The 13,469-nt window shown below is 46.9% G+C and overlaps 1 protein-coding gene and 1 pseudogene across 1 annotated transcript; one reads left to right on the forward strand and one right to left on the reverse strand.

The window, feature by feature from the left end:
- Positions 1-343: 343 nt before the first annotated feature.
- Positions 344-2,581, forward strand: LOC123726538 (CD209 antigen-like protein C). Its single transcript, XM_045693583.1, has 2 exons — positions 344-360; positions 1,948-2,581. Exons 1-2 carry the CDS (start codon positions 344-346, stop codon positions 2,579-2,581), a joined length of 651 nt encoding a protein of 216 aa, XP_045549539.1.
- Positions 2,582-3,668: 1,087 nt separating this feature from the next.
- Positions 3,669-9,982, reverse strand: LOC106570845 (alpha-(1,3)-fucosyltransferase 10-like; annotated as a pseudogene).
- Positions 9,983-13,469: the final 3,487 nt, after the last annotated feature.

A 13,469-nucleotide genomic window follows, 5' to 3' on the forward strand; every position in this document is an offset into this window, starting at 1 on the left:
GTGTAGTATTTCTGTTTAAACCCTATCATGACTGAAGAGTTTAGTAGAAGTGTTTAACCCCTATCATGACTGAAGAGGAAGATAAAAAGTAAATAAACAACTGTTTAAATATACATTAAAACAAGCATGTCGACTTCATGGACTCGGTCTTTGAATTTGAGAGTGGTTATATTTACCCAACAGCATTTCTAAGACAATTATCTGTTTTCATTCACTGAGGAACTGTACATTTCCTGTTTCCTGTCCACTATTACTGAGGATGACTCTTGACTCAGAACGAGAATTACAGTAAGAGCTGAAGTAACAGTTGAAGTTAATTGAATTTGAGCAGAAGTGTGTCAAGATGGACAATGATGAAAATATACACTGCTCAAAAAAATAAAGGGAACACTTAAACAACACAATGTAACTCCAAGTCAATCACACTTCTGTGAAATCTAACTGTCCACTTAGGAAGCAACACTGATTGACAATAAATTGCACATGCTGTTGTGCAAATGGAATAGACAACAGGTGGAAATTATAGGCAATTAGCAAGACACCCCCAATAAAGGAGTGGTTTGGCAGGTGGTGACCACAGACCACTTCTCAGTTCCTATGCTTCCTGGCTGATGTTTTGGTCACTTTTGAATGCTGGCGGTGCTTTCACTCTAGTGGTAGCATGAGACGGAGTCTACAACCCACACAAGTGGCTCAGGTAGTGCAGCTCATCCAGGACGGCACATCAATGTGAGCTGTGGCAAGAAGGTTTGATGTGTCTGTCAGCGTAGTGTCCAGAGCATGGAGGCGCTACCAGGAGACAGGCCAGTACATCAGGAGACGTGGAGGAGGCCGTAGGAGGGCAACAACCCAGCAGCAGGACCGCTACCTCCGCCTTTGTGCAAGGAGGAGCAGGAGGAGCACTGCCAGAGCCCTGCAAAATGACCTCCAGCAGGCCACAAATGTGCATGTGTCTGCTCAAACGGTCAGAAACAGACTCCATGAGGGTGGTATGAGGGCCCGACGTCCACAGGTGGGGGTTGTGCTTACAGCTCAACACCGTGCAGGACGTTTGACATTTGCCAGAGAACACCAAGATTGGCAAATTCGCCACTGGCGCCCTGTGCTCTTCACAGATGAAAGCAGGTTCACACTGAGCACATGTGACAGACGTGACAGAGTCTGGAGACGCTGTGGAGAACGTTCTGCTACCTGCAACATCCTCCAGCATGACCGGTTTGGCGGTGGGTCAGTCATGGTGTGGGGTGGCATTTCAGAAGTAGCCTGACTGCCATTAGGTACCGAGATGAGATCCTCAGACCCCTTGTGAGACCATATGCTGGTGCGGTTGGCCCTGGGTTCCTCCTAATGCAAGACAATGCTAGACCTCATGTGGCTGGAGTGTGTCAGCAGTTCCTGCAAGAGGAAGGCATTGATGCTATGGACTGGCCCGCCCGTTCCCCAGACCTGAATCCAATTGAGCACATCTGGGACATCATGTCTCGCTCCATCCATGTCTCGCTCCATGTCTCGCTCCATCCTCCATCTCGCTCCATCTCGCTTGCATCACAGACTGTCCAGGAGTTGGCGGATGCTTTAGTCCAGGTCTGGGAGGAGATCCCTCAGGAGACCATCCGCCACCTCATCAGGAGCATGCCCAGGCATTGTAGGGAGGTCATACAGGCACGTGGAGGCCACACACACTACTGAGCCTCATTTTGACTTGTTTTAAGGACATTACATCAAAGTTGGATCAGCCTGTAATGTGGTTTTCCACTTAAATTTTGAGTGTGACTCCAAATCCAGACCTCCATGGGTTGATAAATTGGATTTCCATTGATTATTTTTGTGTGATTTTGTTGTCAGCACATTCAACTATGTAAAGAAAAAAGTATTTAATAAGATTATTTCATTCATTCAGATCTAGGATGTGTTATTTTAGTGTTCCCTTTATTTTTTTGAGCAGTGTACATATGTCAACGCAAGTTCCTTCAGGGCCAGCCCAAGAGAAGGAGCAATATATTTCCAGTGGTGGAAGAGACCCACCAGAGCTGCTGCAGTGTGTCTGGGGCTGCTGTGTGTTCTCCTACTGGCTGGAATCATAAGCCTGTCTGTCTACCAGAGAAACCAATCGACCAGTTACAACAACCTGACTAAAGCGAGAGACCAGCTACAGAAGGAGAAAGAAAACCTGAACAAGAAGATCAAAGGGAGACGCTGTCCAGAAGGCTGGAGGGAGTTTGAATTCAGCTGTTACTACATCACCAATGAGAATAAAGCCTGGTCTCAGAGCCGTGAAGAATGCCACGAGTTTGGAGCTGATCTGGTGATCATAAACAGCAAAGAGGAACAGGTATTTATCAATGGATTAAACCAAACAAAAAATCATGTCTGGATTGGTCTTACTGACTCAGTTATTGAAGGGACCTGGAAATGGGTGGATGGTACACCACTGACCACAGCGAATTGGGGGAAAGGGCAGCCCAACAGCAACAATGGAATAGACCAGGACTGTGGGGAGTTTGTATATCGTCCAACCAGTCAAGGGTGGTGGAATGATGAGACGTATTCCATTAAAAATAAAGGGATCTGTGAGAAATAGGATGATCATGTCCTCTCTCTGTACTTCTGTTGAAAAAGGACCATCTATGGTGATGGTCTGAAGATTGATGTTTTTGGTAAAATAGTACATTGCATTAGACTAGGGAGAGAAAGGCTCAGGCATGCACACACAGTTACCATTTCACACAATGTGTATATCATTCAATAAATTACTTTAAGTTTTAGTTAACCATTCATTTGAAATTACTGAAATATTAATATTGTAAAATGTTGTTAATTTTGCTTCCATTATGCTGTACATTAATAAGATGTACTTTCTGCTTATTCAATAAACTGAACAAAAATTTAAACGCAACATTTAAAGTGTTGGTCCCATGTTTCATGAGCTGAAATAAAAAGATTCCAGAAATAGCCCATACGTATAAACAGCTTATTTATCTGCACAAATTTGTTTACAACCCTGTTTGTGAGCATTTCTCCTTGCCAAGATAATCCATCCACCATGTAACTCAGTAAAATCTTCGAAATTGTTGCGTGTTGTGTTACTATTTTTGTTCAGAATAAAACATGGAAATTAAATGTTTTCTTATGACCGTTTTATTAGAGTTTAAAAATGCAATACAAAGTTACTGTAAAACAAAGATAAAAGCAGTATGGTAAATTGACATTTTCTCACTTTCATTATAACTCACATTTCATGGCTTCAGTGAAATAACGACCCAACTGAACTGTTTCCTCAAAGTGCTCTGCCTCGGGCTACTCTTGATGCAATTTGGATGTCAAAACTATGGTTGATATAGCAATAGCTATCTTTTGCGGCAGCGTGGCCTAGTGGTTAGAGCATTGGACTAGTAACCGAAAGATTGCAAGATCGAATCCCCGAGCTGACAAGGTCGAGTCCCTCAGATGGGAAGGCAGGTCTGTCGTTCTGCCCCTGAACAAGGCAGTTAACCCACTGTTCCTAGGTTGTCATTGAAAATAAGAATTTGTTCCTAACTGACTTGCCTAGTTAAATAAAGGTAAAATAAAAAATTTAAATATTAAAGATATTGATCAAACTTTGACAAACCATCACCAAAGCACTGGGTACAAAAATGATACTGTATTTCAGCAAGGGACATTTCTATGTGAATTATAGCGTTTTAGTCAGTGAATACCTCCTTCCAGTACTGCGCCACAGTGAAATTCCTGTTCCTCTCAGGAAAGTGACGCAATGCCCTAGCCTCTTTCTTGGACTGCTCGTAACTGGCCGTCCAAATTTCTCGCAAAGATGTCCGGTTTCTAGGGTCTGAAGCAAAGTCAAATACCCTCGGAAGTGGACACTTTAGGTGGTTTCCCTCTGCTTGCCAGGTTTTAGGAACAAGGCCCTGTTTGGGAAGCAGAAATATTACTATATAGGCACACTAGAAAAACACAATACTGGTGCAGGTCTATTTCATACTACCTTGAATATTATTATTATTATTAACACAATATTGTGTTACAGTCTTGTAATGTTTATAATTTAAAGCCAAATGTATTTTTTATTGTGTGTATGGACCATGGGATAACTAGTTGTCATCATGGAGTCAGCTAATGGGGATCCAAATTAAGATTCATTATAATCAGCTATTTACTGTCAAACGAATCATATTGTCAAACTGTTGACACACCAAGTAAATAGTACTCTAAGGAATGAGCAACCGTATCATTAGATGTCACAAATAAAACAGTTCAGTTCATGTTACCTTTTTCTGTCTGTCGATGTTCTCCCACACCCTGCTGCACACCATGCACTCAAACACATCTATGTAGTTCTCCTGTGTCGGATCCTGGACACCCCATGGGCGTTCCTTCAGCTCCTTTACCAACTCCAGGTTGGAGACTTCACGCTTCAGCTTCCACTCCAGATAAGTGGCATACTCCCCGTCGTCCTCATCTAGTCTCTTTAGATCCAGAGCCAGTTTTTCAGGGGGCTCGTCTGGGACGACTACAACCGCACTACTGTTGCTCGGCAGCCATTGCCGAACATTGGGAGCCCCGTAATACACAGGGACCACCCCAAGCTTGAGAGGCCTCCATAGTTTCTCGGTGATGTAGTCGTCACAGACAGCGTTCTCAAAGACCTGAATGAATTTGTAATGGGCCAGGATCTGGTAGAAGGCCTGCTCCTCCATGGGAATCGAGTCCCTCAGATGGGAAGGCAGGTCTTTGTTGTGGAGGCATTGTCCATAGGAATCAACCTTGATGTGCTTCATTAACTCGCTAACATAGGCATCCCGGTCCGACGGAGGGTCGCAGTCTGACTGGACGTACACCACCGGGGCTAGTGTTTTCCTCAGCTTGTTCTTCTGGTTGAGGGGCACCAGGTAGGTCTGAGAGGTCAGGACCTCCAGGTTCTCCAGGTACTGGGAGGTGATGGGGCAGCGGGGAGTGTTGGATGAAGGTGGCCATGTGGTTAAAGAGGGTGATGACGGTCTCGTGGAAGAACTTGTAGTTGTTTTGGGCGACTCCCCGTGAAACAAGGCATACTGGTGGTGCACTCTCCTCGGCAGTGGAAGACACTCAATGTCGAAGCCGGTTCTTCTTAACTTTCACTATTTTCTACATTGTAGAATAACAGTGAGGACATCAAAACTATGAAATAACACATATGAAATCATGTACAGTGAGGGAAAAAAGTATTTGATCCCCTGCTGATTTTGTACGTTTGCCCACTGACAAAGAAATTATCAGTCTATAATTTTAATGGTAGGTTTATGTGAACAGTGAGAGACAGAATAACAACAAAAAAATCCAGAAAAACGCATGTCAAAAATGTTATAAATTGATTTGCATTTTAATGAGGGAAATAAGTATTTGACCCCCTCTCAATCAGAAAGATTTCTGGCTCCCAGGTGTCTTTTATACAGGTAACGAGCTGAGATTAGGAGCACACTCTTAAAGGGAGTGTTCCTAATCTCAGTTTGTTACCAGTATAAAAGACACCTGTCCACAGAAGCAATCAATCAATCAGATTCCAAACTCTCCACCATGGCCAAGACCAAAGAGCTCTCCAAGGATGTCAGGGACAAGATTGTAGACCTACACAAGGCTGGAATGGGCTACAAGACCATCGCCAAGCAGCTTGGTGAGAAGGTGACAACAGTTGGTGTGATTATTCGCAAATGGAAGAAACACAAAAGAACTGTCAATCTCCCTCGGCCTAGGGCTCCATGCAAGATCTCACCTCGTGGAGTTGCAATGATCATGAGAACGCTGAGGAATCAGCCCAGAACTACACGGGAGGATATTGTCAATGATCTCAAGGCAGCTGGGACCATAGTCACCAAGAAAACAATTGGTAACACACTACGCCGTGAAGGACTGAAATCCTGCAGCGCCCGCAAGGTCCCCCTGCTCAAGAAAGCACATATACATGCCTGTCTGAAGTTTGCCAATGAACATCTCAATGATTCAGAGGACAACTGGGTGAAAGTGTTGTGGTCAGTTGAGACCAAAATGGAGCTCTTTGGCATCAACTCAACTCGCCGTGTTTGGAGGAGGAGGAATGCTGCCTATGACCCCAAGAACACCATCCCCACCGTCAAACATGGAGGAGGAAACATTATGCTTTGGGGGTGTTTTTCTGCTAAGGGGACAGGACAACTTCACCGCATCAAAGGGACGATGGACGGGGCCACGTACCGTTAAATCTTGGGTGAGAACCTCCTTCCCTCAGCCAGGGCATTGAAAATGGGTCGTGGATGGGTATTCCAGCATGAGAATGACCCAAAACACACGGCCAAGGCAACAAAGGAGTGGCTCAAGAAGAAGCACATTAAGGTCCTGGAGTGGTCTAGCCTGTCTCCAGACCTTAATCCCATAGAAAATCTGTGGAGGGAGCTGAAGGTTCGAGTTGCCAAACTTCAGTCTTGAAACCTTAATGACTTGGAGAAGATCTGCAAAGAGGAGTGGGACAAAATCCCTCCTGAGATGTGTGCAAACCTGGTGGCCAACTACAAAAATCGTCTGACCTCTGTGATTGCCAACAAGGGTCTGCCACCAAGTACTAAGTCATGTTTTGCAGAGGGATCAAATACTTATTTCCCTCAAATTTTATAACATTTCTGACATGCGTTTTTCTGGATTTTTTTGTTGTTATTCTGTCTCTCACTGTTCAAATGAACCTACCATTAGAATTATAGACTGATCATTTCTTTGTCAGTGGGCAAACGTACAAAATCAACAGGGGATCAAATACTTTTTTCCCTCACTGTAGTAACCAAAAAAGTGTTAAACAAAGAAAAAAAAATCTTCAATGTAGCCACCTTTTGCCTTGATGACAGCTTAGCACACTCTTGGTATTCTCTCAACCAGCTTCATGAGGTAGTCACCTGGGATGATTTTCAACTAACAAGTGTGCCTTGATAAAAGTTCATTTGTGGATTTTTTTTCCTTTTTAATTTGAGCCAATCAGTTGTGTTGTGACAAGGTAGGGTTGGTATAGAGAAGATAGCCCTATTTGGTAAAAGACCAAGTCCATATTATGGCAAGTACAGCTCAAATAAGCAAAGAGAATCGACAGTCCACCATTACTTTAAGACATGAAGGTCAGTCAATACGGAACATTTAAAGAACTTTGAAAGTTTCTTCAAGTGCAGTTGCAAAAACCATTCACTTCTTTGGGATAGGGGGCAGTATTGTCACGGCCGGATAAAAAACGTACCCGATTTAATCTGGTTACTACTCCTGCCCAGAAACTAGAATATGCATATAATTAGTAGATTTCGATAGAAAACACTCTAAAGTTTCTAAAACTGTTTGAATGGTGTCTGTGAGTATAACAGAACTCATATGGCAGGCCAAAACCTGAGAAGATTCCATACAGGAAGTTCCCTGTCTGACAATGTGTTGTCCTTCTGTTGCATCTCTATCGACATTACAGCATCTGTGCTGTAACGTGACACTTTCTAAGGCTCCCAATGGCTCTCTAAAGCCGCCAGAAAGTGGAATGGGGTGTCTGCTGTCTCTGGGCAAAGTACAGCAGCAGAGTTTGTAAGTGGTCAGCCTGGGGACAGTGAGACTGGAGATACGCGGTCACAAGAACTCGCCATGTTTTTCTTTCAGTCTTTGAATGAATATAACGTTGCCCGGTTGGAATATTATCGCTATTTTACGAGAAAAATAACATAAAAAAATTGATTTTAAACAGCGTTTGACATGCTTCTAAGTACGGTAATGGAATATTTTGAATTTTTTTGTCACGAAATGCGCTCGCGCGTTACCCTTCGGATAGTGACCTGAACGCACGAACAAAACGGAGGTATTTGGATACAACTATGGATCATTTGGAACCAAAACAACATTTGTTGTTGAAGTAGAAGTCCTGGGAGTGCATTCTGAAGAAGAACAGCAAAGGTAATCCAATTTTTCTAATAGTAATTCTGAGTTTAGGTGACCCCGAAGTTGGCGGATGTCAAAATAGCTAGCCGTGATGGCCGAGCTATGTACTCAGAATATTGCAAAATGTGCTTTCGCCAAAAAGCTATTTTAAAATCGGACATAGCGATTGCATAAAGGAGGTCTGTATCTATAATTCTTAAAATAATTATGTATTTTGTCAACGTTTATCATGAGTAATTTAGTAAATTCACCGGAAGTTTTCGGTGGGTATGCTAGTTCTGAACATCACATGCTAATGTAAAAAGCTGTTTTTTGATATAAATATGAACTTGATTGAACAAAACATGCATGTATTGTATAACATAATGTCCTAGGAATGTCATCTGATGAAGATCATCAAAGGTTAGTGCTGCATTTAGCTGTGGTTTGTGTTTATGTGACATATATGCTTGCTTGGAAAATGGCTGTGTGATTATTTGTGTCTATGTACTCACCTAACATAATCTAATATTTTGCTTTCGCTGTAAAGCCTTTTTGAAATCGGACAATGTGATTAGATTAACGAGAGTCATCTTTAAAATGGTGTAAAATAGTTGATTGTTTGAGAAAATTGAATTGTGGTATTTTAGTTGGTTTTGTATTTCGCGCCGTGCGATGCCATTGGCTGTTGGCTAGGGGTTCCGCAGGAGGAACGGGGTTCCGCTAGCGGAACGTCTGTCCTCAACAGGTTAAGCTCTATGATCAAACTGGCTCTCACGAGGACCGCTACAAGGAAGGAAGACTCAGAGTTACCTCTGTTGCAGAGGAAAAGTTCATTGAAGTTACCAGCCTCAGAAATTGCAGCCCAAATAAATGCTTCACAGAGTTCAATTAAAAGACACATCTCAATATCAACTATCGACTACACATAATAGTTACAGGAGGAACGCGTCGCTCTACCTAAAGCATGCCTAAGTTAACAGAGAGCCAAGGTGCCCCAGTAAACAAAGCTTTCTCTGAGATAGGAAAATCTGACGTCCTCCCAGGTCCCCGTCTCTATTCTCCCTCAGCTCCTCTCCTGGCAAACCTATATAGAGGAAGACACAAAGCAATTAGTAGGCCCAGATGTGTACTAATTTGCTTTACACCAAGTATCTATCCCTTGAGGAGGGTGCTGTCGTGTCTTCTTCCTCTGGCTGGTGACTGAACTCTCACATGCCTTCCCTCCCAAGATCAACCCAGAGGGGCGTGCGCCAGATGAGACCTCAGGGTCTCGACGGGATAGTACGTCTGCATTGCTGTGTGCTCTCCCCAAATCGGTGAACCTCCTGGAAATTAAAATGATTGGAGCAACAGGAAGCATCTTGTTATTCGGCTGTTCGTGTCTCGCTTACCCGCTAACCACTGGAGGGGCGCATGATCCGTGACCAGCCGGAATCGCCTCCCAAGGAGATAGTACCTCAAGTATGCTAGGGCCCACTTAATTACCAGTGCCTCCCTCTCCATTGTCGCGTACTTCCGCTCCCGGTAGGACAGCTTGCGGCTTACGTATAGGACGGGAAGTTCCTCCACCTCGTCCCCTTGGGACAGTACAGCCCCCAAGCCGGTGCTGGAGACATCGGTGTGGACAGTGAAGGGCTGCTGGAAATCTGGGGCTCTCAACACCCGTTCCGAGCAGAGTGTCTTTGAGGTGGAGGAATGCCCCATCGGCTTCAGATGTCCATACCAAACTCACCGGGCTTCTCTTCTTTGTCATGTTGGTCAGTGGGGTGGCAACGGTGTCGTAGCTTGGGATGAACCGCCTGTAGTAACCCGTTAGGCCCAGGAAGGAGCGGACTCCCTTCTTGTCCCAGGGCCGCGGCCACTCCCGGATGGCCCGGGTCCTCTCCACTTGTGGTTTGATCAGACCGCTGCCAATGGTGTAACCGAGCTATTCAGCCTCGTTCAGTCCCAGGTGGCACTTCTTTGGGTTAGCTGTCAGGCCGGCAGCCTCCAGGCTGGCCAGCACAGAGTGCAGCTGGCGGAGGTGGTCCTCCCAGTCCTCACTGTGTATTACAATGTCATCAGCAGCGAAGGCCTGTTGAGGATGTAACTGCATGTCTAATAAGCCTCTGGAAGTTGGTGGCCGCGCCGTGCAAGCCGAAGGGGAGGCAAATGTACTGAAATAGCCCATATGGAGGAGTGGCAAAGGAGGTTTTGTGGCGGTCTTCGGGGACCAGAGGCATCTGCCAGTACCCCTTTGTGAGGTCAAGTGTCGATATATAGCGTGCTTCCCAAGCAGCTCGATCAGCTCATCGATCCTCGGGAATGGGGTAGGCGTCGAACCTGGAGATGGCGTTGAGGGCTTGGAAATCGTTGCAGAAGTGAATAGACCCATTGGGTTTCAGCACCAGCATGATAGGGCTTGACCATTCACTGGTGGATGGCTTGATGACCTCATCTTCAACATCTTCCTCCCTTCTTTCCGTACCAGCTCCCGGCGTGGTTCTGGTACCCTGTATGGTTGGAGATTAACCTTCTTCCCTGGCTCTGTGGCTAAGCGGTGGCAGAGCAAGGTCTGCCCCGGAAGGGGGAGAAGACCTGTTGGTTGTGGTGGACAACCCTTCCAAGGTCTCGCGCCTGCTGAGCCGTAAGAGTGGGGCCAAAAGGCACCTTTTCTGTCAGTCGTTCATCTCCGTCTGCCTTAAGTTCCTTCAGCACCTGCACCTCTCATTCCACATAGGCTTTCAACAGGCTGATGTGGTATATCTGCTGAGGGCGCTGTCATCCTGAACTACTCACCCTGTGGTTTATCGGGGAGACTTGCTCTGTCACCACATATTGGCCATGCCACCGAGCCTGGAGCTGGTGTTCCGGCTTGGGGACGAGGACGAGTACCTTATCTCCTGGGTGGAACTGTCGCGGCTGGGCCTTTCTATTGTACGCCCAGGCTTGGGTTTCCTGCACTTTGGCCATGTGTTCCCTCACCCCCGGCCATATCGCTGCCATTTTATCCTTCATGAATGTGATGTGTTCGATGAGGGTAAGGTACTGGCAGGGTTTCCATCGTCCTCAGACGAATAGCCTCTGGGAACTTCATCGCATAGTCCACCACCAAGATGTACTCATGTCTGCACGCCGAATGCGGAAGGGGTCCGGAAGTGGTCTCACCAGGTCCATGGCTATGTGCTCAAACGGGGTCTGTATAATTGGGAGAGGGATAAGAGGGTTACGGTATGTTCGCTTGGGAGCAGTGCGTTGGCAGGTGTCACAAGATTTGCAATACTTAGCGACATCTGGGTAAACCCATGCCAATAGAAATGCCCCACTTCGTGGTGATCTCCTGGGCGTGGTGGCCCGCTAGTGTATGGGCCATGTGTAACACCACATCTCTGTATGAATGGGGCACCATTAGCAGTTCCTGTTCTACCCCTCTACGTTTGGCCACCCAGTACAAGAGACCCCGCTTGATGGCGTAATAAGAGTAGTTAACTCAACTTCCGAGCAGATATTCTTCCCATCTATCCTCTTCACCTTTCGCATCGCCTGGTGAAGGTCGGGTTCATGGTGTTGGGCGGTTCCGACTTGGCCCATTAGTTCTTCCGACGGGGAAGTTGTGCATGCTGGGGTGAGGGAGGGGGTGCTCCTGGTCAGGTCGGATGACTCCGTGCCAAACTCCCTCAGGGTGCTCTCCCTCGATGACTCCTGAAACACCTGGCGTAACTGCTCCCTCTGGAGCTTGTGGACTTGTCGCTCTCGAACCCCCTCCAGGTGTCTTCCTCCGTGGTCTTTTGGAACAGGTGCCTCAGACAGTCATCAGGGGAGTATCCTTACCCCCCTGATCTGACGAGGAATCCCGGTAGCCCTGCAACACCTCCTTAGTCTCATCTCGTCCCTTCCCCTCCGGGTGGGCTCTGAGTGTGCCAGTGCCTGGCGATTAGAGTTGTTCAATCTCTGTGCTCGATCGGGGCCACTCCCTCGGCCCGTCTTCCTCCACAGAAGCTCGAACAGGGGGCAGGTCCTCCCCAGTAGCACTGGTACCTTCATTTGGGGAACAACCCCAACGCTCAGGGTGGTCTTACCGGCAGGGGTATGGAAGCTGACTCGGGCTGTGGGGTAGCGTTTGCTTTGCCCGTGGATGCAGGCTACAGCGGTTGGCCAGGACCACCTCCTGTACCAGAGACACACTGCTTCCCGAATCTAGGAAGGCCTCCCAGACCGCCCCTCTTATGCGCACTGACGCACTCCGAGCCGGGGCCAGCTGCACATGCCAACATACCTGTGGCACGGGACATTCCACCTGGTCACGGGGGGTGGCTGATGATACAGTGGGCATAGGGACGTCTACACTGGGGCAGTGTCTAGCCATATGACCATATGTGTTGCACGTGAAACACTGTATAGGGTCCTGAGGCGTGGCCTTACTAAAAGTTTTGACTATGGGGACTATGGGGCTAGGTGCTGGCCTTGTCGACCCTCCTGCTAGCCATGGGGCATGCCACCAGTTGTCATCTCGCCCCTGCTAACGGCAACAAGGCTTTTAGTAGACAAGTACAACTCGATGCACTGAACTAGGTGGTCAACTGTAACTGGATTTGCCTGACCGACTATCCTCTGCATGGTGACGTGTAAGTCCATCAAACACTTGACCAGGGTTTCTAACATTTCAGCTGTGGTTTTTGTGGGGCATAACCACCCCCTTACCAGACTGATAAGTTGGTAGAGCTGGCCCTTTGGTGACTCTTCTTCGGCGTAATTCCAGTCATGAAATCTCCGGCCCGGTCTCTGGGGTTCAGCTGATAGCGGGCCTGAATCTCCACCTTCAGACGTGCGTAATCCGCGGCAGCCCCTTCTTCAATGTCATAGTACACTGCCTGGGCTTTGCCTGTGAGCAGGGGAGCCAGGAGGCCCGCCCAGTTGTCCTGAGGCCATCTCTCTCTCTGTGCCGTTCGTTCGAACGGCAGGAGATGCGCCTCCACATTGTCGTCCTCCGTCAGACGTGGAATCAGAGCGTTGACATTGGGCATCCCACGTTCCCTGGGAAACGGGCGGTCTGCTATTTCAGACCTGAGGAGGTCTAAGGTCTCCTGTTGGGCAATGGCGCAGGCCGTTGACGTAGCAATTCTTCACTCATGCCTATCAGCGGGTGTAGCGGGCTTCCAAAAGATAAAATTTAACATCAAAGCCACCGGAAAGGGGAAAGCTTGTGGTCTTGCCTCAAGATGCCCGCATTCTTCATCAGTTGTCCGAAACCCCCTAACACAGGCAGGAGACACAACATGAACAGACCAGAGGCAGTGGTTGCGATTCCTTTTCTTGTGAAAGTTTACTAAACAGGCTTTCTTTCGCCCGACAAAATAACTCCAGTACAGTGTAACATCCAAACACCCGTGTAACAAAACAAATAAACATAAACTAAGCCTTTGACCAAAAGGCAGTTGCCAAAAATGGGAAGCAAAAAACAACTACTCCTGTCTTTCGACTATTGTCTACACATAATAGTTACAGGAAGAACACTTCTCTCTACCTAAAGCCTGCCTTGGTCAACAGAGAGACAAGGTGCCCCAGTAAACAAAGCTTTCTCTGAGATCGGAAAATCTGACGTC

This window comes from Salmo salar, chromosome ssa01 (assembly GCF_905237065.1).
Source record: "Salmo salar chromosome ssa01, Ssal_v3.1, whole genome shotgun sequence".
NCBI lineage: Eukaryota > Metazoa > Chordata > Actinopteri > Salmoniformes > Salmonidae > Salmo > Salmo salar.